Source organism: Zosterops lateralis, assembly GCF_965231275.1.
Source record: "Zosterops lateralis genome assembly, chromosome: 4".
Lineage (NCBI taxonomy): Eukaryota > Metazoa > Chordata > Aves > Passeriformes > Zosteropidae > Zosterops > Zosterops lateralis.
The window spans coordinates 67,458,288-67,486,225 of record NC_139765.1 but is presented as its reverse complement, the minus strand read 5'-3'; the positions used below and the strand labels follow the sequence as shown (position 1 = coordinate 67,486,225).

Here is a 27,938-nt window from a genome sequence, read left to right as displayed (position 1 = left end):
AGGGTTTTTTTCTTCCTTGTAGCTGCCTCCAGCGCCCAGGACAGGAACTCTTCCTCCGAAAGTCCAGAGATAAGCAGCCTCGTTCGGACCTTCCCCGGGAGATGAACCTTCTTCCTCCAGGGCACGTCTAGGGAAGGGCAAGTGCTGGTTTCACACGTGGCTGATGAGCCCATGATCGCAACAAGTGAAAAAACCCAACAGCATCGACCGAAAAGGACCTTCTTCTGCCGGAGGGGAACTGACACACATCCAGTGCCGGTTTTAACTACAACAGACATTTGTAACAAGCACTCCCATGTAGAACTCCTCAACTCTTCTGTGCTCAATTGATCTACTTAGGACTTTTTAAAACTTAATAACCTATACAGATACAGTCTTGCCCACGACCAAAGGAAAATAAACAGAACAAACATCACAAAACAGCAGGAGGAAAAGAAAAAAATAATTAAATCAGCATTTTTTGCACAACTGGTTTTTGATACTTTATTTTCAGAACTGCCGTGAAAAACCTACTAGTTTTTTTGGATTTTTTTCTCAAAGCAAAGTCAAAAACTTGGTTACTGCTTTGAGGTTTTGTGGTGAACCCACAACTCTCAGACTTCTTTTCCAGGAAAAGGAGTGTGAGGGACTGTGTGGTTTAAGCTACTCACAAGGGGGGAATTAAAAATACCATTCTAGTTTGCAAAGGTGCCTGTTGAAAACACTACTGAGTGGAAAAAAGATGAGCCAAATTTTTCCAAGAGATGTCATTACGAGGAAGACTGGAAATTTAAACCTTGCATAATGCACAAGACTCGATCAGTAACTCGTTTTTTACAGATGGAAGCCTTTGTAATTCTTGCTGCAGTAACAATTATCCAAGATTTTCTTCTTGCTGGTCTGAATATCAAGGAGCAAATTCCAGGAGCTGGGAGCAGCTTCACGAGCGGGTTCGGTGCAGTTGAGGAGAGCAGGGAGTGTCTGGGCAGGGCCGGGTCAGCGGTGAGGCTGCTGCAAGGGGCAGCTCCCCGTGCTGGATGGGAAAAGAGGGACTCCAGAGTCCATTCCACGAGCTCTCCTCTTGCTGGCAGCAGGCACAGGAGCACTTGCAGGGGAAACAATTCGAAATGTTGCAGACTTGGTGCTGGTAAGTAAAATAAACAAAATCAAGTGGATAATATACTTGGAGATAACCTACTTGCCTTCAGCTTTACTCGAGGTTACCACTGGACATCACAGCTTGGAGAACTGATTCAAGGAGTGATCACAATTATCAGTATAATCACACATGCAGTAAAATTTTTAAAAATTAGGATTTCTCCTCTTTCAGTGAACAATTTTCAGTGAATAATTCAGCTAGGAATCAAAAAAGTTCATGCACTTATACAAGAGCAATAAAAAAAATTAAATATTTATTTTGAATAACAAGCTTAAGTTCAAGCTGCATTGTTGGCAATGTTGGTTTTAAACACAGATCACAAAAGCGTGCAGAAAATTGTATTTGAGCAAAGAACAAAATAATACTAAGAATTATACTAAACAGCTGCTGATTTTTAAAGAAAACAAAAAAGGCTTGTAATCACTATACAAAATATAAAATGTATTAAACACTACCATCCACAGAACAGAGGTTTATTTTAGTTTGATTATATTTAAAAATTATTTGTGTAGTTATTTATATAGTGAATTGTAAATGAATATTATACAGTAACCTCCTTTTGGTCTGCAAAACCTTTGTTGCACTATAGCACATCCAATCACGTTGCAAAAAAAAAAAAAAAAGAAAAAAAAAAGATTTATTTGTCCTTACTATCAATAAAGAAAACAATCATTGATAATACAGTAAATATTGTCAGGTCTACAAATAATGAAATTCAAAATGACTCCTTCGACTCCGAAGCGCTTTCCATGCAAAAAGTCAGCACTTGCTGTTTAAACTGAGTGCACTACCAAGCAATGTCCAGGGTCGTAGATGCTCTTAGTAAGACTAAATCTTACCAAAAAAAAATTAGAAAATAAAATAAATTTTTTAAAAAATCAAAGATTGAATGCAATCATGCAACCTCTTACTACTGGGTAACCCACTGTGTCACTTGTCAATTTATTGCCTTTCTGGAATATCACTCAAGGCATCAAAATTAATTCATGATAAATATACACATAATGAAAGGACACAAACTGCTATTCGACACTACTACTGGTAATGTCTGTGCTACGTGAAAGCACCTTTAAAAAGAGCCTATGCGGCAAGAGATAAGTGTCTAAAGATTCAAAATGAATCAACAGTATTGGATAACAATATAATTCTCAACTCAGAAGCTGCCTCAAGATTAGGTGCATCTTCAGTTAATGTAACAGGAAAAAAAGGCAATGGATTTTATTATTTGTATCCACTCATAAACTGACCTAAGGCCACCAGATGTGCAGACACAACAAGTTTTCTTTTCTTTTTTTACAGTTCTTTAAATTGTAGGATGATAAGGGAATAGATCTATCCAAAAACAAACAGCTATTTCATCTCTATTAAGAGGTGGCACCGGGCGTGGGGTTGACGTTCTGAGTGGCCACCTGTGGTGCCACTTCAATGATCCGGGGCTTGTCTATGATCCTGGCCGTGCGGTTGCCCTTCTCTACGATGCCAATAATCCACGCCTGGTGGCCTTCGCCGTATTTCGGGGACTTGATCTCGGCGCAGAAACGCGCTGCCTGCTCTCGTGGTAAGCAGATGAGGAGGCCTCCTGCAAAGAAAGAGAGCAGAGCGTCAGAACGTCTGACTGCAAAGTATTTCAGCCTTGGGCTGCCAGATCCCTGCTTGGACAAGCACTTGGTGACTTCACTGGAGTCTGCTGAACTCCAAAGACTCTGAGAAAAGACACAGTGGAAGTCCGAGCTCTTGCTCTACAGCAAGATGTCTGTGCCTGAATGCAATGTTTAGTTTCATATAAATGAAGCCAAATGCACACAAAAGATGTTGGCAAAAGGACGTGGTACTGATGCCAACAAATGACATACTGAAACAACACCAGCATTTTAACCTTCCTCAGAGGACTGCAGAGTGCCTCAACACAGAAACATTTTGGATAAAGGTCATATGCAGATACCTGTAACCACATATTGGTGACAGCTGATTCTGTGAGTAATCCCCTTGTCTGCAATGAAATCATTCATCAAAGCAGGGACCACTGCCCTGCTGAGAATGCAAGAGGCAGAACATGAAACACAGGCTTGATCCAGTGCTCCCTGTGACAGCCCTTGTGACCCCTTTGTCTGACAATTTTCTAACCTTTTTAGCTTTTCCTGTAAGTTTTTTTTTTCTCAGACACAATTGAAATTACTTCATTTACTAATGAAGGCTTTTAGAAGCAGCACGGTAGTGAGTGAGCAAGCTCACCATTCCACAATTAAACCTAAAAGCATTTCCATTCTTAAAATCCCGAACCACTGAAAAAGGTAGGTTGGCAAGTGAATTGAAAATGTTTGGAGAACACAGGGAGAGAGTAGATTCACACACCCTGAAATCTGGGCACATGCTGAGCCTCACTTACTCTTTGACCCAAAGCATTCTCATCCTCTCAAGTTCTGCCACCAGCTCTTAGCCAACCCTGGGGCAAAGGGCTCTGCTGAGCAGGTCACCCTGAGCTCAGGTGCCACCTCCTCCTCCTCCAGACAACTCTCCAGCACCCTGGGCAGCACCTTCATGTTTGCTTTTCCAGTCCCCTCGGTGGTGACTAAAGACACTTTTCATTAGGTCCATGAAGAAGCAGCTACTCTACATGAGGAGTTAATTAAAAGGGTAAGTGGAAGTGCAAAAGTGATTTTTTTTAGCTTCTGTATGAAGAAAAGTGTGCCAGCCAAAAAGTACCTACCTCTCTGACATTTCAAAATAACATCCTGGTATTTTCATCAAACACAACAACAAAAACCCCCTAATCTTGAATGACAGTGCCTATAATTACTCCAGATATAACAGACAAATCAATTGCAAAGGAATTATGTGACATTCCCATGGAAGGCTCTAAATCCAATTGAATTTCTCTTATGTCATGGTGCAAGCGAGTCAGGGGAGAGGTTTACGAGTGGCAGTGCACAGAAGGTGCTAACTAGCCAGAAGGGAAGTGTGCAAGTATGGTAAAAAAGGAAACAAGAAAGAGCAGAAAAGTAATCCTCACCCAATTTTTTTTCACACACACTCTCTTCCTGCAATTTTGTATCACTTGTACACGTACCTCATCATTTTCTGGCAAGACCAAAAACATGTACAAAATCCCAGTTTCTGGTGGAAAAAAAAAATCACTTCCCACCTGCTGGCTACATCTCAGTCTGATCAATAATACTTAAAAAGGCTATGGGCTACTCTCAACAGCAGCAGGCTCCCTGTATGCACGGATTATAGTAATTTCTCTGCTACAGTGACCAGTCTCTGTAACCCTTTTTATACATCCTTAAGGTTCTCCAGTACGTTTTTTAGGCTAGTCTGTGCTCTTGGCATTTCCAGCTGCTTTGCTTTTTGGGGATTGAAAGGATGCAGATATTTGGTGGCTGTCCTGGCTTATCTTTGTAAGAACAAAAGGGGTTTTTTTTGTAAGAGGCTTTGAACATTGCTGCTTTTAACAAGTAGTTTTTCAAGCAGGGAAGTAGGCACAGAACACTTCAAAAGCAGGCCAGAAAAAGCTCTGTAATTAAGAGCAGAGATACAAATAGTTCATGAATCAAAACCAAGTCCTTGCTCCTGCTAATGGCTTTCTCCCACAATGACTTATAACAGGATGACATCATTAGCCTTGCCTCTTGTCAGGCACTGACACAGCCCTTCTTTTCCATCCATCTGCTTATTTCCACCAAATCTCCACAAATACCAAGTTGTTGAGATACCTCTACTACACTGAGTCATCTGACACCATCCAAAATTTATTAGGACTGAAAAATACACACATGTATGAATGTCCCAAACAGAGTAACTCTGTGACTTATCTCTGCAAGTAGACACTCTAACAAACAACTCATTTTTTGAAACCAAATGCCTGACTGCAACTTTAACCATTACCAAGGAGTTCCCTAAAAGAGAGTGCAGAATCATACAAAATGCAATTTTAGGAGACTACACCATTAGCAAGAGTGCCTGAAGGATGGAACAGATGACATAATACATCTTTTCAACACTGGCTTTTGTGACAGGTGCCCAGCAAATGCACACAGGGAAAAAAAACCCAACACAATAACCTTAAAATCCATTCAAATAGTTTTCCAGTAAATTTCTTATTGCCTGCCCACTCTGCTGAAAAACATCTGTTCCCAGATGAAGAAGCTACAGACAGAGCGTGTCTAGAAGTTTAAGCCAATAGAGAAGTGGTGTCTGTGTTAGGGTAAGCAGAGCCTAGAGCAGCCCCAGCAGGCCTCCCACAGCTGGGTATCAGCACAGCAAGGCAGCCCTTGGCCTTCACATAAATCAAGCCAGGACAGGAGGTGTGCAAACAGCCTGGGGTGAATGCTAACGAGCCATGCCAGCACAGCCTGCCCAGCTCACACTGCTGACACAGGCCAGGCCCTGCAGTGCAAGCCCAAAGCCTGTGGGTGGTTATTCAGCTTCCAGAGCTTGCCCAGTGTGGCCACATGGCTCTGGATCTTTTGGGTACCTGGCAGACACTGCCCTGTGACAAGTCCCTGTGACAAGTGCCTTTAGCCATCTCTAATGTGAGAAATGTGGTGCTGTGATCGAATCACACAGATGTGTTGAGGCACCCACAGCTCACCACCAAGCAGATGTGTCTGGCTGTTTTTCCCATCATCATCCATCTCCGCCCAACACAAGCAGCTCAGCATTTCAGAGACCTCTTGCTCTCACTCCCAGAAGTTCTGAAGTCAAGCATTTCCCAGTTCCCAGCAGTGCATCCATCTGCACTGTTTTACATTCCTTCAGTGACAAGAGAATTTGGTATCCCCAGGGTGCAGGATGGGCAGCTCTGAAGACATGAGCACCCAGTTTGCAGTTAAACCATTCCCACACCAACTGCTATCCAAACCTCTACTCAGCCACTCACCTGGGAAGAGAACCCTGCAGTTCCAGCTCTGTGTCAGGCTATTTTTTGGGCTTTCTCCAAATAATAAATGCTACTGGCACTCCAGCTATGTGAGCTCCTGGGTAGCAGGAATCTGATTGGTGCTACCAACCTTATTGACACAGCTTGCCAAGCTGCCACCAGATATTTCTGCTCCCTTCTGACTGACTCTGGATTTGGAAAGGGTTCATGTCCCATATCCTGTTACACATCATCTGAGCCACACAGTCTCTGCAGGACAGAGTGTCTGCTCAAGCACAGATGGCCAAGGAACAACTCAGCAGATCAGGGTAAGTTATGTATTCACTGGGGGAAAAGTTTATGGCTCTCACTGTGATGCTTTTTTCCAGATCTTCAGACTTTTTTGCTTCAAGGGGCCCCCTCTGTTGTGAACTGCAGAAAACATGGAAAATACTTCTGGAGTGCCAGAAGATTGCAGGGAAATGAGATAAGAGAAAAAGACAGATTTGTTGCTACATCTCTCCATTTCCCAAAGAGAAAGAAGAGTCATACTAAATTAGAAAAAAACAAAATGAAACAGGACAAAAGGTTCAAGGGAAAAGTGAAGTAGAAAGACATCCAGCAGATAACAGTGATCATGCTCATCAGAAAAGAGCCTACTCTTAATAAAGCAACTTAAAAACCATCAAAAGTTCTCATCACCTGCAAGTGTGTAAATGTTTCTGTCCATAGCCAGGTTTTCAGTACAGTTTGTTGTACTCACTGTCACTGCAAGTGGCAGCTTTACTGTACTCAAGTAATAAATGGGTCAGAGAGCAATATTTATTTTTTTGCTGCTAGTCACAATCCCTGAAGTCAGACTTCACAAAAGTAAGGGAGAAAAGCTGTAAGCTGTATTCTTGGATGTATGCTGTGGACAGAGAAGGCCTCAGCTGCCAGCACTGGCCCACCCAACACTAAATTTTATAGTAACAAACAAAACACCGTCACTTGTCAGGCAAAAATACTGCCAGTGGCTTTGCTTTTGAGAAAACTGTGCCAGATGTGGTGGAATTTCCAGATATTCACTGTCCTGGAGTTAACAGAAAAACAGGTTTCAAAAGAATTCAGAATCACCACTAACTTCTAACTGCAAACTGGAGGGTTACAGGGTTTCTGTAATAGTGTTCCATAAGGGAGCAGAAGGACAGGATGGTGGTTTGGAAGTCAGGCTGAAGGAGTTAGTGGGGAACAGCTGTGTGGCTGCTGCTCATTAGCCTGGCCAGGTGCCAAACCAACCTTGACTCTGAACACTCAGCACGGGATTTGTATGTTTGAAATGGAATTCCGAGGTGCAGGTGTAGGGAAGGAGGAGGGTGGCCCAGCTGGCACCTACCTGAAGTCTCTGGACAAGTCCCGTGCATGAGGCCGAACATGTTTCCACAGGCCTTGCTGACAGCAGCCATCTTAGCCAGGACGGGCAGGTTGTGAATAACAAAGGACACCTCGTTCCTCTGCTGCTTGGCAAGGTTTTGTGCATGGCCCAGGATCCCAAATCCTGTGATGTCTGTAGCTGCATGTGCATTGAAAGTGTGCATGAGTCCAGCAGCTACAAGAGAGGGAGGGGGAAAAAACACCAAATCAGAAAATACCGAATTATCAGGAAGGTGCTTTAACAATATTGTGCACAGTCTAAATGAAGATGCATACCTTTAATGTAAACCATGTTGGGTTAAATTAATAAAATAAATAAAGAGAACTGGAATTCACCAGTAGTGCATGTAACACTTAAAAAATTCAATTTGTATTTAAGATATTAAATCATGCTGAAAATCCGTCATGGAAGTTGCATTTATGAGCACGGTCTATTAGACATGTGCTACTCATTTATATTGGCAGTCTAAGGAACAGGGGTTTGCTTCAAATCCAAACTTCCCAAAGCTGAGGGCCAGGGAGGTTCTGAGCTCAGCTTTGCTCCACTAAGGGCAGGGAGCAGACACAGCTCAGTTTCTCACAGCTCTTCCCCTGCGGCCCTGCAACGGTGACATCAGAACTTGAGATGTGGACACGCAAAGTTTAAGAGCTGAAGAACAAAGCCTGCGGCTGTGGGGGAAGGGCCGAAGCCTCCCCACCTAAACATTCATGAAATTCCTGCACATTTGCAGCTCCTGGGTGGGAAAAGGGCAGCCCTGCATGCAGGACAATAGCACCAGTTAAGAGTATTTAAGTGTTGTTAAAGGTGTCAGACAAGAGTAGAGAAAAACAAAACCAAGAACGCTTTAACTTTCTTCGGGTGCTTTCCAGTACAGGAGCAGGACCCGAGCCCTTTTCCACAAGACAATGCTCGTCATTTATCTTTCCTGGGAGGCTTTGACAAAGAATGAAAAACCAGGGAGATGACATAGGAAATGAAAACTGAATAAAAGGGAAAAGAGATATTTAACTATTCCCATTCCTTCAGCTGAGATGTAAGTAAGGAAACAATTCAATTATCCACTCTGCCAAAAGATACTTTGAATAAGGGAAATCCTCGATTAAAACTTCTAGGGTAAAAGCAGAACCTCTCCTCTACCAAAATTAAAAGAAAAAAAAAATCGAAATAAAAATCCCACTAAAGGAACAGGAAAAAGACAAACAGAAAAAAACCCATATTCCACATACATACTCCAGCACTGTGGAAAACACAGAACAAGACCGAATTAAAAAAAATTAAAAATCAAAATTTAAATTGAAGCTTACATAAGTTTAGAGCTTTTCCTTTTTTGTTTCTATTTCCAATTCTTTTAACCTTATCGCAGCCGTGCCTTCTCTATGGAAAAAAATACGGAACAAATCCAATATTTTTCCCTTTAAAACATCCTTTAACTCACTGGGATGTTACTTGCAGCACTCACATGAGTCATAATCATATCCAGCAGCTTTGTGTTTTTGCTGAATAATTACAAGAGGGCGTTTGATTTTAATTTGCTGGTTTCACTAACACTGAACAGCAGAGAGTGGGCAGAATGAAAGGGACAAAGTGGCTGTGTCACAATTCCCCAAGGCAGTGAAATGAAATTGATATGGAATTGAAAAGACTTACAATCCCAGCCCTCCAACATGCACATCTCTTCTTACCTGTCCTGTTCAGCCGTGCCATGTTCATCATTGCCTCCTGGTATGCCAGTTCTACATCCTCCTGCGTTACCACGAGTTTGATTTTATTCCACTTTTCTGGCTAATGGGTGAAATAAAGATATTTCTTTTAGATTTTCAGCTGTACATTTTAAAGCATACCCTGACCACTTAAAAAACCCCAAACCCTCAATACAAAATGTACTTTTTTTTTTTTTTTTAAACAATTAAAGAGAGGCAAAATGTTCCAGTCAGAGGTTTGTGCCTTAGTCTGCTGTACCCCAGCAAAGCTCATTTAAAGATCTATTAGGCACTAAGCACCTCAAATCCTACTTTCAGCAGCTGAGTGGAGTGGAATAACCTACCCTAGGGAAAGAACTCCTTCAAGGCAACACTCTGGATTGAACTCCCACAGCCAAATTAAAATAACTTTGTTGCTGGAGGTTGAGATTTGTAATTTCTGGCTTTTTGGGTTCTTGATTTCCCACCTGGACACTTTGATGAGGAAAGACCATTGATATCCACCAGTCCTGGTCAGAGGAGTGTATGCTGAGGCAGGATATAATCACTCTAGTTCAGGATTAAGGCAGTTTCACAAGCCTCCTTTACAATTTAATACCAACATCTTCCACCCATTCTCCAGTGTCTGGTATGGTCTCATCTCTTCATCATATTCCCATAAATGCTCTTTGTCCCAGAAGGGTTTCACAACAATTTAGGAAACAGTACCTTTATAAAGGGTAATTGTTTCATTCGAAGCTGAAGTGATTCCAGATCCAGAATGAAACAAAGCAACTATTTTACTTATAAAAGCCACACTAATTTTTATTTTTAAAAGCCAAACTGATTTAACTTTTTTTTTTCAATGAAAATAAAAGTACAGAGAACTGAAAGTCAGAAAACAGGTTTTTTTAAGCCACAATACCTACACTGCCATTCCATTGAGTAAATATATAGAACAAACACCTTAATTAACAAAAAGTGCAGGAACAACTAAGAAATGGCAGGTGATGCTACCCTGGGGAAGGATCTTGTCTCAACAAATGAGTGCTGACTTCAAGGGGTGTAAGAAAGAATCCAGAAATGGCAAAAAGGGGAAAGACTGGTCAGCCAAAATAAATAAATTGTTAAAGAGCAAGGAACGATGGCAGTGCGACCAGAGTGTTGTGTCTGATATTAAGTTGAACTGGATCTATCAATTAAAGAAAAGCATTTTTGTTTACAGAATGAGAGACCAAGTCAAAAACTAAAGTGTGGCTGTTACAGAGATGACAGAATACTGATTATTCTTACTCTGGGAATGACTGAAAAAAACCTGAGCATCCTGCCTTAGGTTTCAAAAACAGTTCTGAGGCTGATCACAGGACAGAAACTGATCAGATGATGGCAATGGAAATAACAAACGAGTGGAAGAACTCAAGGCTGAAGGCAAAAGAGCCACAAACACAGGTAAGATATGAACTGGAGGCAAATACAGCAATCAAGATACTGGGGTTAGTCAACAGGGAATTAAGGCAGAAAAGTGTGCAAAAACTCCCAAACAGGTTATAAAAGCAAGATTGGATTTCCAAATAGGAAGGGTCTGTAGACAACAGCAGAGATACAAAACCCTTTCTGAAGGGGCACCTCACAGCATCCCCTTTCATGCCTTTAAGCATGCATATCTCTACACTCCAGTTTTCCTTTCTTGCCTATGCATAAACTTGCTATACTATAGCTTCTCCCACACAATTTTTAATGCGAAATCCAATTCCCCACCAAAATTTGATTTACAGGTGGATTTGTGATGGGTAATTAATTCTAGTTTCACTTTCCCTGTGCTTTCACAAAACAAAGCTAAAGAAAAGATAGCAAAGCTACTTAGAAATTTTCCTACTACAATCAAAGATATATTCTGTTTACACATAATAGCAGTATTGATTTCCTGGCTGTCCTCATTCTTCAGACCAGAAGGTTTTTCTGTTTGATAGCTGAGGAAATTAGTAGTATTTGAAATATGTGGAAATTCAGAATAGCCTTAATTTGCAAGTCTGCTTGTCAGTACAACAAGAAGATACATTAAGAAGTAAGATTATGGCCAGAAAACATACTATGGAATTGGGGTCTTGTTGTTTCACTTAATTTTCATATCAAGATTATCTGAGGCCCTGATCCTTGTATCTGTGGAAAACACAGGATTCTGAAGAGGTCAAAATTGCTAGGCCAGACCCTATGAAGAAGGAGAAAAATATTTTTCCCCTGTTGTTCACTCTTCAGACTCCAATGAAGGTTGAAGCTGGTTCTCTCCCACTTTGCTAACACTAGCTCTGTTAATTAGAATTCATCTGACAATGCAGTGGCCAACAGCCAAACCAAAGTACATTCCAGCTCACTCCTCTGCCAGTCTATTGGCTCAGGAGTCCCAAAAGTAGAAAAGATGCATCTTTTTAGAGTGTAAACTGAGCAGTTACAATTCGGGAGACACATACTGGGAGCCAGACAACATAAGCAGATGCCAATTTTGCAGTTACTTTTCAGTTCAGTAGTTACATTTTTGCCTGAAGTAACAGATGGAAGTATGTCTACACCCATAATGCTGCTAGAAATATTCTTACTGAATGCACAGGGCAATACATGTGCAACGCAGATAAACCTCCATGTACACAAGCAGAAAGCCCAAGAACACAGAGAGAGCATTCTTGGCCTAATTGCCATCAATAAGTGTTGCCAATTACTTTGGCAGGTGGAGTAGGGCATAATGTTGCCCAGGGTGATAGTCTGTTGTTCTGTTAGTAAACAATTTTGGTTATTACAGCAATGCCTGAGAAATAACTAAGAATTAGGTGCAATTAAGATGGGCTCACTAAGCACGAAATTGTAAATTGCCTTGACTCCAAAGGAACTTTGCACACAAGTAGGGAAGGCTGGAGCATATCAAGGAAAAAGAAGGAGAGAGAGATGACAGATGACTCCCATCTCAGTTGAACTTTTGTCATGTTGAGGGAATGAGGAAGGTCATCTTTAACTCACACCCCTTTTCCCTATTTCTCTTTTTGCAGTGTACTCACAATATCTAGCCACTGGTGGACAGCTACAGCCACTTGTGTTCCCAAGGGTTTAGTTAATACAAGCACATCTCCTGGCACTGCATTGTCTGGCCTGGAAACAAAGAATTCATACATTAACCACAGAGCAAGATTCAAACATGTTATTAGGAATAAGTGCTGATAATTACATTTTTACAGACCCACACATCTTATTGCACAGTTAAAAAACTGACTAATTGCAGAATTACCCTTTGGGATTTGTTGCCAATATTATTGAGGAAAATGTTGCAAACTTGCTTAAAAAGTGCTAATCCTTCTTTCTTGGAGAAAACAATGCTTGCAGTCAGACACACACCCAGTTACATCTCTTCTTTTAATTTTTGGGGGATGTAAGAGAGGATAAGAGAAAAAATTTACCTTTTTTACCCAGGGCATAAGATATCCAGCATTAGCATCATGCACAAGTTCATTTGTATAGAGTAACATGCCACAGTGGGACATTCAAAATCAGCTACTGTTAAATGACAGAATGCTCTAAAGAGAGCAGTTCTGTAGTTCTCTACAGCCATTAACAGGATAATTGGGACACGGTTTAGAAATGTATATATAAATGTGGCAGAAATTTATGTTCAAAATAGTCTCCATTACCTTTAAAGATTAGAAGCTTAATTCTCCTGTCAAAAGGAGAATAGGATCAAAAAGGGGAGGTGGGGAGAAATAAAAGGGCATCCTGTTTAAAAAAAGCAAATATGTACAAAGAGATGTGGCATCTGTTGAGTGCTAAGGGCAAACACAAGCAGGAGAAGGTACTGCTTTATTCATCAGGAGACACACCACAAGATCACAACACGGTGCTTAAAGGATTTTTACGGTATCCCTCAGACCAGTGCCTTTGATTGTTTAGTGATTTAACTTACATTATAAATTCATTAGGCTGACAGACTGTCGTGGCCACTCCTCCTAAAACAATCCAGGGATTTAACACTGTTTGGCCACCAGTAACAGATGTTCCTGCCTCTTCTGCTGCATCTTTGAAACCCTGGATAATTAGAGGCATCACTTTGTCTCTTTCCTAGAGATCAAAACAGAAGTCAGAGTTCCATACACAGCAGTGCTAATCATTGCAAGACTGGTCCAAGGCTTTCACCACTCCAAATAAATGCTCTCATGGCAAATAGTTCATGACAGAAAAGCAGCCCTTAGGAAGAGTCTGGCCTCCTGAAAACTGCATGTTATCCCACAGAGCTACAGTTTTACAGCTCTGTATAGAAGAGGTGCAAAGACACTCTTACACTGAAGAAACATTCTTCAAAAGGTCTTATAAGAGTAATCAGAGTTCTGGAAACTCAGAACAACCATCCTGCTGTTGTAATCAGGTACAGCCACAGCAGTGCAGTGCTAAAAGGCAACATTTAATCAAGATGCATTTGGGCTCCATTAACCATCAAAGTTTTAACTTGCATCCTTTAAGAATTAACATCTCTTTTTTGCTATAGCAAAACAGACATATGTGCTGATCCCTTCCACAACAACAACAACAAAATAATAAAAATAAATATAAAAATAATAAAAAGAAAGCAAAACCAACCCATAATTGTCTATCCAGATTGACAGATGAATTGGCAATCAAATGCTGGCCTTTAATAGAAGGAGGCAGCCCCTTTTGGTGGGGATGAAGGCAGCAGATTACAATGCCACAGAAAACTGAACTTTTGGCATGCGACCTCAGAATGTTTGAGGCAATGAACTAAGTCATTCAGTAAGACCATCTCTTCTTTAAATGGTTTCAAACTTGGAGGAGAAAACACACTAAAGGTAAATATATTCTAAGCACATTTAGCTGCTTGAGTCTTCCTTCAAGATGAAGTGCCAAAAATCTTACCCTATCTGTCATTTTATTGCTGATTCCAAGGAGCATCAACATGTTGTCGCATTCTGTGACCCCCATGGCATAAAGGTCACTTAGGACATTGGCACACGCTATCCGGCCCTGAAAAACAAAGAAAAACAAGAAAAAAAAAAAAATCTGCAGCACTGTTGGTGAATGTTTAAACACTTTCCACGAGAAAAACTTCCGGTGTGAGTTTGCACTGACACAGCTTCTTACTCCATAGTATTAAGAAACCCAGCCAGAGATGTGGTATGATCCATTATGTGCCCACCTGGGAGTGCAGGTATCCTTCCTTTTACAGAGATGAAGAGAATTCATCCCAGGTGTCTTGGTCAACACAGTGTCCCACTGACTCCATAGGAATCCCAGAGTTAAGACTTGATGCCCAGTTTGAAAGGCTGAAGATCAACAGCCCATCTTTGGTGACAGGCTTTGTTTACTCAACATGGTATATTCCTATTAAGTTTATTCTAGCACAAAACTGTACACCCTGATGGAGATGGCCGTAGCATGGAATTCACAACTGCTGGGAAGTTAATCCAAAAAGCACATATTGCTGAACTTCTGCATCAGAATATGCAGGAGACAGGTCCTTGATGAGAAAGATGTTTATTCTCTGCACTACTCTGGAGGCCATGTCTTTACTCTTTACTCCTCAGTTTCTAGGATAGTCTCGGGTTGGGTTTCTCACCCGAGATTCAGGTTGTTTAAAGTCCTTTACCCTCTAAAAGCCCCAAGTCACGTTGGTACAAAGAAGCAGAGTCCTCAAGGCCTTGTTTTCTGGTTTCTCGGGTTGTTTATTATTTGATATCACAGAGTTTTTCTCCGCTCCCAGCCGAGGTATAGACAGCGGCTGGGACACAAGGGGACTGCCCCCCGATGGGACGTCACCTTACATTTATACAGATAATTATGTGTAGGTTATTTACTATTTTGTACCAATGTCTAGTGCTTACACTAAAAGGGTCACTTCTGCTTTGACCCAATCCACTCTAACTACCTTATATCATCACCACCCCAGAAGATGGAGAACGAGGAAGGAGAGGGACATGAGGTAGCACCCAAATTCCACCATCTTGTCCCCCATTTACCTCTATTCTAAGAATCCTAAAACTACTGAATCTTGCATGTTCTACTGTGCTAAATTACTATTTTCACTTCCTGGTGATTTGCAATTCCTCTCCTTGTGTTGGAAGTTTCTCCCATGGGCTAAGATCAAACTCAGGGTCTTCCTGGGCTCTGTGCCAAGGTCTCCAACCCCCCTGGACTGGTTCCACACCCCCCTGTCCAGGGCTCAAATTCCCTTTCCCGGGTCCCAGGTTCTATCTGTTGGAGTCCAGGACATCCCTTTGGATGTCCTGGACTCCAACAGATAGAACTCCTCTTTCTGGAGGCTAAAGCTGTGCTGCCAGCACACACCCACACTGGGCTGCTTCCTCTCCTCTGGGGATGACAGTGTGTGTAGGGAATAAAGGAGCTCAGGGCTCCCAGGAACTGGATTTGCCACCACTGAGAGCAGTTGTGTATCCCCACCACTCCCATAGTAAGAGAGATGGGTTTACCTGTCTGGTGGATGTGGGAAAGGCTGTGGCTCTTGTCTATCTGGACCTCAGCAAGGCTTTTGACACTGTGTCCCACAGCACACTCCTGGAAAAGCTGGCAGCCTGGGGCTAGGACAGGAGCACTCTTTGCTGGGTTAGGAACTGGCTGCATGGCCAGGCCCAGAGAGTGGTGGATGGTGCTGCCTCCAGCTGGGGACAGACACCAGTGGTGTCCCCCAGGGGTCTGTGCTGGGGCCAGCTCTGTTCAGTATTTTTATTGACAACACGGGTGAGGGTATTGAGCCTTTCATTAGTAAGTCTGCAGATGACACTAAGCTGGGTGCATGTGTTGGAAGGTAGGAGGGCTCTGCAGAGACTTGGAATGGTTGGATGGATGGGGGGAATGCAATAGGATGACATTTAATAAGTCCAAGTGCTGACTCCTGCATTTTGGCCACAATAACCCCCTGCAATGTTATAGGCTGGGGACAGTGTGGCTGGACAGTGCCCAGGCAGAAAAGGACCTGGGGGTTCTGGTGACAGCAGCTGAACATGAGCCAGCAGTGTGCCCTGGTGGCCAAGAAGGCCAATGGCACCTGACCTGCACAACAGTGTGGGCACCAGGAGCAGGGAGGTCATTCTTCCCCAGTACTCAGCACTGGTGAGGCCACACCTTGAGTGCTGTGTCCAGTTCTGGCCCCTCAGTTTAGGAAGGACGTTGAGACACTTGAGCACGTTCAGAGGAGGCAACGAGGCTGATGAGGGGCTTGGAAAACAAACGCTGTGAGGAACGACTGAGGGAGCTGGGGTTGTTTAGCCTGGAGAAAAGGAGACTCAGACTCTCTACAACTCCCTGAAAGGTGGCTGTAGTCAGGTGGGAGTTGGTCTATTTCTCCAGGCAGCAACTGACAGAATAAGAGGACACGGTCTTAAGCTGTGCCAGGGGAAATATAGGTTGGATATTAGAAAAAAAGTTTTTTACAGAAAGGGTGATAAAGTACTGGAATGGTATGCCTGGGGAGGCAGTGGAGTCACCATCCCTGGATGTGTTTAAAAAAAGACTAGATGTGGCACTCGGTGTCATGGTATAGTTGATATGTTAGGGCTGGGTTGGACTCTATGATCTTGAATGTCTCTTCTTCCAACCTCATGATTCTGTGTGTGTGACCTGTCACTTTCCAGGTGACAAGATCAGGCTTAATTTTGCTACAGCACCAACAATTTTACTGACTGTTGTGTGTGCGTATGTGGGTATCTCCATTAAAAAGTTGTACAAGAGATAAAACTGTCTGCTGAAGATTCCTTTCAGTCAGGAAGCTGACAGGACTGAGAAGCCATCACTCACATTGTATGAGGTTAGTTACTCTAATTTTAATAAATTAATGGATCTGAGTCAGGGTTTCTGAGGTATGGACCCATGATGAGACATCAAGTTTCCTGATGAAGATGCAGAACTTCCTCAAACAGGATGTGCCCTAAGGGACAGCAAGATATTTTAAAATCTAGGACAAATTCTGTTGTGTTACTCTGCAAGACTGCATGCATTCTATGATAGTTATTTTAGGTTTACAGCAGAACTGTAACCAACACCTGGTTTTATGATTTCAAGTCTGTGCTTTTCATTATGTTCAAAGGCAAGACCACCATAGTAAAAGCAACAACATGCTTATTTGATAAAATTTGCAAAAAAGGTAATATTTTCAGGCAGTTGCTTCACTTGCTGATGACATGAAGCAACATCTCCAAATCACAAATAAAGGTAATACAGTTTTTCATAAATTCAAGAGTCTTCGGCAGCATCAGGGGAATCCCTGATATTTGGAACTGGAATATATTTTAATCATTTAAATATTAAACAATTAAGAAAAGAGTTGTGTACTGCACTACTGGCTGTTAAATTTCTATATGCCTGCCATTCCCCTTTTGTGCAACTACCAAACCATTCTGTTATCTTCAGTATTTACCAAGCAAACTGCTGGTTTGTGCCCTGTTAGGAATGACAGATAAGTTTTTAAAACCATAAGGACAATACCTCTGATAGTCAGAGGTCAGTCTAATAATGCTTTTGCCAACTGCCAAAACCACTATGGAAACAAATTCAGGAAAGTGCAATTCTGAAGGAGCAGAGAGAACAAGACAGAGCTTTTGTGAACAGCAGCAAACCCAACAGGGCTCACAAACAGGGGTCACCCTGGCCAGGCCACCTGCCTGCTTGTGTAGTGCCCTGGAACACAGATCTGTGTGCAATACTAAGAATTGTTTTGTAAGGGCAAAGGATGAAGAATCAGACACCCATCTCCAGTCCTGAGTGAAGGTTCTTCAAACAGCAACAAAAAGGTCCCTGGGTGGAAGGGGAAAGATGTACCCTCTCATACAAGCCAGTTCCCTGATCCTGTACTCAAAGAGAAGTCTCCGCAGTGCTACAACAGAGGCCAGTATCCAGTTCTAGCCCCAGTGAACTGATACTTATTACAAAACCTTTTTCCAATTGCTTGTGACTTTTCTAATGAACCATTCAAGCTGAATAAATCCTATGCTTAGTGTGGATTTTACAGGTGTATATCCTAGGGATAATTTTGCACATGGCATTTTCAAGGACAAAGCCAATGTGAAAGAGAAGGAGGAAAAGAAGGAAGAACGATTTTGCATATAACTGCAGAACTTAGTTTTAAAATAGGCAGTGCCAGAGTGAGAGAAAGCTGTTTTCTGAAGCAGAAATCGGAAGTTCAGCTGAGTCCACAAGCAGTTTTGCCTTCCTCAGCTGTTTCCTAATCCCTTCTGTCACAGCACCCTGCTTGCAGTTCATTTGTACTTTTGGCTTTCCCTCTTTGCTTTCTCTCCTCCAATTAGGAAGAGAGAGATCAGATAAGGAGCTGCAGGTAAACCCTGTGCACAGAAAGAGACTCTAGATCAGGGAACACCCACTCAAAACCAGAGTAGAAGTGCCTGGGTAAGGGAAGGGCAAGGAGAGTGTGCACTGCAGGTGAGTGATGCTGTCACACAGTAACAACAGGTGTGGGTCAGGGGACACCTGGACTGAAACCAGGGACAGGAGCAGTTGGAGAAGCAGGGTAGCAGTAGCCTGTCTGGAGCAGAGGAGGCCAGAGCACAGCCCTTTATACAGCCTGGACATCAACTCAAAATTCTTAAGACTCACAATTCCTCTGCTTGTAACAACCATCCATAAACCCCATGGCAAACTGTATTTGACTGTCCTCCAGTCAATGTTGGCCCACACAACTAAGAGGTTATCTACACTGCTCCTTGGAGTACTCTGGCCCTCAAGAGAGGCCTGAGCAGAGGGTCCAGGAACAATAATCCTGCTGGAACATCATGGTGGTATCAGCAAGAAAGCAGAATCCCCATCCTCAATTAGCTCTTAGGAAGAAATACACATATGTAAACAGATTGGGAAGTGGCCAGCCACCAGATTAAAATAAATGCCCTCAAGAATGAAAAGTGAAGGACTTGAGAGTTGGACAGGACAAGGTTACAGCTGCTGGTGCATGTGGATCACAGCACAGACTGTAACTATGATGCAATCCCTGAAGCTGGACTAAGGCCAAATTTACATTCCACTGCTACCACACTGACCTAAACCTCATCTGGGCACAGGCCCATCTATCTGCTCCTGTGGCATTTCAAACCCTTTGTATCTCCAAACAAAGCAACCCTCCCCCTTCATCACAGCCTTTAACACTGTCCCTCAAGTTTTTGTTACAAGGTGAGAAAAGAGTTTCTCAGATGATGAACTTGAACACAGATCTCCAAAATATTTTTTTTCTCTCGTCCCTAACAAGTTCCCACATGATATTAAAGCAACCCACTTGAATCAAATTTCTCAGGAGAGCTCAACAGCTCAATACTCCAGAGGCCAGCCTGAGATTTTTTTGGCTGCACAGTTTGCATAGAGAGCTCTCCTGGAAGAGAAATTACAGGAGCTGGGCTTACATATGTGCACAACATGTGATCAAGCATGCAAAAAAAAAAAGAAAAAAAAAAAAATGGTCCCAATCTCAAACTGTGTCCAAAAACTCCCAGACAGGTCTCACAGAGCAAACAGACAGCAGCACATAAAACATTCAGTCATACCAACAGCAGTAAAAGCAATGGAGTCACATCCAAACCACAGAAAACATGAATTCTAGCATCTTTCATTTAACATTTCCCTATAGCTTTAATAAAATATTTTTTTAAAGCTCATTTCTTTCCCAGGATGTGATCAAGTCAATACTGATCACTGACACACATGCAGGAATCTTTGCTGAGACAGACTGGATGTGACAGGGACACAGAATGAACCAAGGCCAAAGTGCACACACCTTCCAATCTTAGTCCATGTTCAATTTCAACGTGTCCATGTTCAAGTGGAGGCAGCACCACAGGAAAGCTGGTGGCACTCTGAAATTGCCAGGTGCTATTGCTAACAACTGACATGAGGTATTTTCAGTTCTAATGGGTTACCTGGTTCTTTCAATATCTCAGAAAAGGTCAATTACAATGTGGTTCTGCTTGTAAGTGGAGTTTACTCTCTGCTACTTCACAGGCTGCTCTTTTTCCCATTTTTGGGCTCTTCAAACCAAATCTCACAGAACAAGAGATGAAGGGAAATATGAATTCAAGGTGGCAGTTCTCCTAACTTATATACAAAACAGCACTGCAGCATTCCTGGTCAACATGGGAGATTCCAGGATGAAATTATGCCTTTCCCTCTTAATGTCTGTTTAGGAAAGACTCTGAATGCAATTCATCACACAATTAGCATTGCATGTCTAGGAGAAACTGTCAGAACTGCCATCAGGTTGGTGACAAGCCCAAATCAGCAATAGATCCAAGAACCAAGTTTAGCCAACTTACCATCATATAAGGGTCATCCACAATAGGATAAATATAATCTGTCGTCTGGACTAATGACAAACCTCCATGTCTTAATGGAATAACGCAAGTGTCCATCCCAATTCCTGCAAAGACAGAAATCCATGAGTGAGGTGGGTAACTGTGCCCTGAATTATCTGGTGCTCTTAACAAAAGAGTTTGTAAAACATGTCTGTGAAATACAACCCCTAACACTGCCTAAATAGACATGGCAAATTCCTCCATCAGAGAAAGCACATAGCACAAATAAGAGACAAAAACAAGCAAAGAAAGAAAACTCCTGGTTGGAGCTGAACATAAGTGCAAATGGCTGGAGGCAAAAATAAACTACAATGTTCTTTATTCTTCTGCAGCAGCATAAGCACATCAAGAACATCTGTGCTTTTATGTAAGTACATTTAAAGTTAAGAGGAACTAAGTACACTGATATTGTCAAAAGCAAATAGGTTTTCCTGTCGCCCTGATCTCAACAAAAATACAGTGACAGTTGTGAATGGACACAGCATCTCATAAAGGACATCCCCTCATTTCAGAAGGAACAAGAACTCCACAGGTCACAGCCCATGCCCTTGGTGAAAGATTATTCACCCACCTGGAGCTTTGGAAACCACATTAACCTCGCCTTGCAAGGCTGGAAGGTTGCATAGGCAGGTAACAGAGCCTGACAGATACAGAACTCCTTGGAGAAAACCACAACTCTGAGCACCACAACCTTTTCCCTGACAGTGGGTATTTCAAACAGAACATGCAATATTAGAACTTCCCAGCATTTGCTGCAATGGAAGAGCCCACAGCAAAGGGGAGGTGACAAATCACAACATGCTGGCTGAACCACACCCCTCTATGGATGGAGAGCCCTGTGCCTTGCAGCAATGGCAGGAAGCTTTACCTCCCTCCTGGGCTGGCAGCAGCTGCCTGGAATTACTCTGCATGCCCCACAGGCCAAGAGTCTTCAAAATAGCTCAGTTTTAGGGAGCTGATGTCACACAGGGACCTTTCACCATGTATTAATGAAACACACTACCCTAGCAAGAGGTACAAGCCAGTGTTTGGCAGTGTCCTGTACAGGGATGGAGCAGGTTTTGTCATCCAGGTCTTACTGAGGGGACAGCTCTGCCAGGCAGTTGGTATAGAGGCAGAGAGGATCTTGCCTCTCCTGCCTAGAGAGCCAGGAGATGTTGCCTTGGAAGAGAACACATACTGACAAGCTCCCAAGCAGCAATTTAGGGTTGCTCAATCTCCACAGAAGCTCCCAAGCCACTATGCCTGATGCCAAATACCTCCAGGGAAGGGAACATAAGCAGGTACAGAGAAGTGGCCCAGGTGCCGGAGCTGTTTTGCCTTCAGTTCACCTATTTGTGCCATAATGCTGCAAGACCAGCTCCACTTTTTCCACAATTTCAGCAAAAGTGCTGCTGGACAGACCAAGGGTGAGCAAATCTGCTCAGAGCCATGGCTGATTTCAGGTCTGGAACAGCTCTGAGAATAAACATCAGATCTGCAGTTTCTTACAGTCATATTTAAGTTTGCTCTGGGTAACATCCCTTGCAGAATTAAAAAAGGGAGAGCTTGAGCCTGCTGCTGGCAGCTCCCCTCCTGACTGCGTTTCAAAAGCACGGTGCCTATGCACAGGTGTTACAAAGTTACCTGTCTACATCTTTTAAGCACAAGACATCAAAGGCAAATCACACCAAACTTATCCAAAGACACATTTGCTAAAGGGATACTCATCACAAGAGCCTATTTTAAAAGAGGCCTGAACTCTTCACCTTGTATTAGTAACAGATTTTCTGTTACATAGTATCACAGACACACACTGATGGCATAAATCTACTTTTGTGCCTTTTCATACAGCTGTAGAAGAAAAGTCTACTCGCAATTCCATTATTGTTTCGAGCCTGTAAGTTTGTAAGAGAAAAAAAAATCTAAACCAAACTATTGCTGATTTTAGAAAACTGCCAAATTGAAATGTTGCTGTGAACAACTTACTTAATTTAGAAAAACACATATAAATAGCAATTTGGGGATGAAAAAAGATAGAAGTGTCCTTCATCAGGGAATATTAAATTATAGTGCCACCCCAGCTTCACACACAATTGCTGCTTAGATATTTCATACAAAGATCCCCATTGTTTAAGCAAGAGCATGGGCGCCTTCCTAATCTCTCATTATATTCCATCTCTACCAGAATAATGGCTTGCAACCTGTTAGCTTACTAATAGACAATTAGCAACATTTATATAATTTTAAATAAGGTTATTGAACACTAAACTGATACTGAAATAACTTCAAAGTAAATGCTCCATTGATATTCCTAAGTTGAGGGGGAAAAAAAAACAACAATCTGCACTGCAAAGAGATCGAATATACAGGGCTGAGTAAATAGACAAACAGAATTAAAAGTGTCATTAAACACATTATCTACATTCATTTATCTATATCAATATTAGGTACAGTAGCTGGTATCGAAATACCTACGTTTGCCCTGTTCCCCATGTAGGTGGCTTGTGCAGGTTGTTTCCCCTTATTGCTTGCATCATTGTGCAAATATCAAAGAGAAAGTGAAGCTGGCAAGAACACAGAGGTCTTGGAAAGGCAGCCTTTCCCAGGCAGCTTCTACAGGTGAGCAAAAGAGTTAGAGTGGGGAACAATGAAAGGACTCAAAGGAATCATGACAATCGTGAAACAATTTGCTACCAGGCAGCTGAGGCAAGGAAGTTCTCTTGCTCACTTTCTGTGACCCAGGAACAGAGGGGAGGGGAGGGAGAAGGGAAATCCACCTGGGAGTCATCCAAATGCAATGCATGAACATAAACGTCTAGAAATTCACTGAGAAATTAACTGACAGGACTTCAGTTTGCACAGCATCTACTGGGGGAAAGGGAGGAGCAGACTAACACCTGAGCATGTGCCCATCACAGTGGCCATCCCTGAGTGTTTTGCCTTTGTAGCTGAGTGCACTCCAGGATGTTAAATAATTAAGATAATATTCTTGCATCCCAGAAGCCAACAGATGACAGCATGAGATTCATTCTTCAGCTTTCTGGATGCTGTGCATGCATTACACAACACAATTTTCAAACTGGTTAAACAAACCACAAACGTGATCGTGTCACTAAGCAAACCGAGCAGAAGGACCACCAATGTCCAGAGCAGCAACTACTTACCCAACCTGGGCATAACTGCCCCCAAGAACTGTTCATCTTCCTGAAAATGGTTTTCTTGTAGAGACTCGAGCAGCTTCTGTAAGACATCCTGTGGCACTTTGCAGCCCGTGCCCTTCAGTTCAGTGAATCGGGTCAGACGGAAGCTCTTGTCCAGTTCGTAACTTTCGGGGTTAAAGGACTCCCGAACAGACATGGTTCTCTCCCACACACTGCCGGCCTCTCCCACCCCACAGCAACGGGATCACTTTCTCTGCTGATCAGTCTTGTTAAAAAATAAATGCAACAATTAAAAAAAAAAAAGAAGAAGAAGAAAAAAAAAGGTACATTAGAAACTCCTGTGATGTGCAAGTCAACATGTTTTCCACATGGTGCAAGTTAAAAAGTTAAAAGGAAAAAAGCTCTCATTGCTGTTGTTCACCTGTTAAGACAGGTGTAGACATCTCACACAACTCATTTCCCTACTACTACAAAGGGATGACTCCTCATCCTACCTTCTGACATTTAAAACTATAACTATGCCAGGTGAACCAGAGAATTAACTTCTTTTCCAGATATGCTGTGTAAGGTTTTCGTTAAAAAAAGGCTCTGACACACTCACCGGCCTCATTTAACACAGAGGTAACGAAAGCAGTAATAGTTCCCAGAGCACAGAGGCCAACTTCCAAAAGGCAACCTGGGCCCTGATCCTGCAGCATGCTCAGCAGGAGACATCTGTTTGTACTCAGCTCAGTGTGGGGTCATAATTTTAGCCATTAACATATTAATCTCAAAAAGAAGATGTTTTTCAAATAACAGCTCTGCTTCAGTCCTGAAGTAAGGAGCTGAAGCTCCGTAATACACCTGTTCTCCTTGGGAGAAAACACATTCCTGGTGTCCTGTTAGTACAGGTAGCAGGAGAACAAAGAGGCCATATCTAAGCAGAGTGGGTCACCTACCAGCATGCCAATTTACCTCTAAGCATGTTCATAGACAAAAAAATGCTGAAAAGTTTCTTGCCTCTTCAGCCCTTTTTTAGTCAGCTAATGATACAGAGAATCAGAGAATTGCCCATTAAAATGGTAATGTAAAAAGACACTGATGCAATTCATTTAATAAAATTCTTAACAATGCATGTCTAATTTTAGAACGTTTTTCCACTCTGACTCACATCCACCACACTCCAAAACTAATAAGAGGCCTAAGTGAGACAACTGGCTTCTAAACAAGAACGGCTGTGATAAAATACAGTTCATCTTTCTCAGAGAACAAGTTTTCAGGAATTACTAAAAGAAACCTGTCTAGTAGTAGTTTCTTAGAAAGCAAGAATCCTGTGTAACAGCAACAAGAACAGAGTTCAGTGGCATCACTGACAAAACCTGATACTGATGGTCATGCCCTAATGAGGTTAAGCTGAAAAGAAGAATGCAAGTGACTGGTATTTGCCAAGTTCAGCTTTGCTAAATGGAGGAAAGAAGTAAATCTACAGACTGTGCTGTATCTGCCCTACACATCTCTTATTAACAAGGACATCTGTTCCATAAACTTTTAAGTCAATTTACTAACTATAATTTGTAGGAACTGAAGTTTAAGTTCCCTGAGAACTTTTGATGTGGAGCCCAATTCCCCTTCACTGTATTTTCCCTCCTTCTCTGGGAGGTGTGGCCCTTATTTAAAACAAATCTTCCAAAGCCTAGGCTCGGGCAGAAATCCAAACTCTAGTTACAAGAACGTGTCTTGGATGAGCAATGAATTCAGTTCCTAGCTGTTGTCTTCCAGTGCAAGGCACTAAGCACTTGCAAAAAAAAAAAAAAAAAAAAAAAAAAAGTGTCTGGAAAACAACCTGTCAACAGAAATAGGAGACAAAAGCTTTTCAAGGAGGAGGGGGGGGGGATTTTTTTTTTTCTTCATTCTTTTTTAACACTTCATTCTAATTAATTCCAGAAAATTAATAAAAGCAGCTTGCCCCACAAAAGAAACATCTTCCTTCATCTAACCAGTAAGTGCAATAAGCTTAGCACCCCCTGCCTACTTTCACAAGGATGGATGAAGAGGCCACAGCCTACCAGGAACTTTTTGCAGCCTTGAGGACTGTAAAGACACAGATCCCTCGTTTGAAAACAACTCAAAACAACTCGTGAAACAAACGAGATGATTTCATTTAATGGGAAACATCCCCAGTGCAAGAATACGGTAACTTTTCTAATAAAGATCTGATTAAAGCTGCATACAACTGTGTAATTCACAGACTCCCATGGGAGCAACGCTGCCCACAAGACCAAGTTTTGGTGACTCTGGTGGTCACAGCACCGAGCCTGGCAGAGTTCCCGAAGAGTCTGGACAACTCTCAGGCACAAGGTGAGATTCTTGGGGCTGTCCTGTGCAGAACCAGTAGCTGGACTGACGGCCCTTGCAACTCAGAACATTCTGTGATTCTGTCAATCCATGCAGCACCGCTCTGTGAGCGACAGGCATCCCTCCCCAGCAGCACACACACACCACCTCCTAACCCAGACGTTTCGTACTTTAAAAGAGCGGCATAATAAATATTAAAAGCTAAAGTTTAACCCTTGCCTCCCTACACAGCAGAGAGAGGAGAGCACAGGAGCGGAAAGGGGGGAAGGGAGGGAGATGCGGGGGCAGGTACATACCCCAAACAAACCCCAGCGCGCCCACCGCCAGCCCGGCCGCCCGAGACACACGAGGCGAGGCGCTGCAGCCACCATCGATCCGGGGAACGCGGCGGGGAGCGCTGCGGGCGGACATGGCTCCGGGACACCTTAAATTTCCAGCCGCTGCCTTTAGAGGCAAACTCGGGGCCTTCGCCGCCGCTCTTTGTGCGGCCGGAGGGGCGGCGGGGGAAGAGGACGAGGAGGAAGGAGCTGAGCGCGGAGCGGCGGCGGCCCCTTCCCCGCGGGTGTCCCACCGACCCCGGTGTCCCCCGTGTCCCCACGTGCAGGTACGGTGTCACCGGGGCGGGGTTGGCCCCTCGCTGGCGGGGACGGCCGGTGGGATGTTGGGAGCAGCCCCCACCCCCGCCGATAGTCCGTAATGGGGAGGGAGGGAGGGAAGCACGGGGGTGGGGGGAGGAATGGGGGGGGGGGGGGGGGGGGGGGGAAAGGAGGGAAAAGGGAAAAAAAAAAAAAAATGTCGGCGGGCGAAAAATTTAACCCGTCCGCTGCCGGCGTCCAAATATTTTTAAAGCGGCCGCATCGCGGTGAGGCGCTGCCCCCCCATCCCCGCTCCTTCCTCCGCCCTTCCCCCGGGGCCGGGCCGAGGGAGGGCGGCGGGGCCCGGGCCAGGCGGGCACCCTGCACCCCGGCCGCGCCGCGCCGCCCCCCGCGCCCGGCCCGGCGGGAACGGTGGAGGCGAATTCCCCTTTAAATCTCTCCGCCTTGCACCCCCCCTCCTCCTCCTCCTCCCTCCTCAGGTCTCCCTCTCACCGGCTCTCGCCGCCTCCTCGCCCTCCGCCTCCTCCCGCGAACGGGACTCCCAGCGCGGTCCCACAATGCACCGGGCGCGACGGGCTCCCTCAGCGCCGCCTGAATAGAAAAAATGCCGCCGCCGCCGCCGCCGGGCACGGGGGGGTTAAACCCCCCCTCCGCTTTTCCTCCCTTTCCCTGCTTTTTTCCCTCCCTTTCCCTCCCCGGCTTCCCGCCCCCTCCCGCTCCCCCCATCGCACCGCATCCCACGCGCGTTCCCGCGCGGGGGCGCGCGCCGGTGCAGCGCGACATGTCGCGACAGCGCCCCCCCCCACCCCACCCCCCCCCCGCCCCTCAGCGCAGCTCCTGTGGGCAGCCGGGGGTGTGAGGGGGTCTGGTCCCTTCCCGCGATCACAGAGTCACCGAGGGTGGAAGAGACCTTTAAGATCAACCAGTCCAGCCCAGCGCTGCCGCTGTAACCCCTTAAATACTAAACCTCGTCATCCAGCGCCGGATCCTGGAGCTTCTTCAACTTCACTCCAGGGACGGTGATTTCATCACCTGCCCGGGCGGCCTGCCCCCAGAGCCTGACCACCTTAAGAGGGAAAAATACTTCTTTAATGTCTAACCTGAATCTCCCCTTGTCTCTGTTGAAGGCCATTTCCCCTAATCACTGAATCAATTAGAAATAGATTGGAGAAGACCTGTGAGATCCAGTCCGACCTATAACCAAACACAGCCCTGTCAACCAGCCCAGGGCACTGAGTGTCACCTCCAGGCTTTCCCTAAACATCTCCAGGGATGGTGACTCCACCACCTCCTTGGGAATCTGTTCTAATGTTTAATCATCCTTTCTGTCAAGAAAATTTTCCTTACACTGATATTTCCCCTGAGCATGAATCTGCCTTGCTTTGACACCTTCTCCTTCAATACTAAAACTGCAATTGGGAA

At 43.8% G+C, this 27,938-nt stretch overlaps 1 protein-coding gene across 4 annotated transcripts; it reads right to left on the bottom strand.

Moving 5' to 3' along the window:
• Window positions 1-451: 451 nt before the first annotated feature.
• On the bottom strand, window positions 452-27,190 carry SEPHS1 (selenophosphate synthetase 1). 4 transcript variants are annotated; one of them, XR_014589860.1, is made up of 11 exons: window positions 27,009-27,190; window positions 23,590-23,851; window positions 20,405-20,508; window positions 13,998-14,105; window positions 13,033-13,187; window positions 12,137-12,227; window positions 9,093-9,192; window positions 7,372-7,584; window positions 2,386-2,717; window positions 1,692-1,721; window positions 456-1,123 (listed from the first exon to the last, which is right to left on the bottom strand). XR_014589860.1 is itself a non-coding variant. In XM_083859550.1 (9 exons), the coding sequence occupies exons 2-9, from the start codon at window positions 23,780-23,782 to the stop codon at window positions 2,503-2,505; spliced, it is 1,179 nt and encodes a 392-aa protein (XP_083715676.1). In that variant the 5' UTR covers window positions 23,783-23,851; window positions 27,009-27,190; the 3' UTR covers window positions 452-2,502. The 4 variants fall into 4 exon arrangements, 2 of the variants coding, with proteins under 2 accessions (XP_083715676.1, XP_083715677.1); XR_014589859.1 differs by having other exon boundaries at window positions 454-1,721; XM_083859550.1 differs by having other exon boundaries at window positions 452-2,717.
• Window positions 27,191-27,938: the final 748 nt, after the last annotated feature.

Coding starts and splice junctions, on each gene's coding strand:
- SEPHS1 (XM_083859550.1), bottom strand. CDS start 23,782: ATGTCTGTTCGGGAGTCCTTTAACCCCGAAAGTTACGAACTGGACAAG. Junction 12,228..13,032: donor CAGCCTAATGAATTTATAAT/GTAAGTTAAATC, acceptor CTTTGTTTCCAG/GCCAGACAATGCAGTGCCAG. Junction 2,718..7,371: donor GACTTGTCCAGAGACTTCAG/GTAGGTGCCAGC, acceptor CTTTCTTTGCAG/GAGGCCTCCTCATCTGCTTA.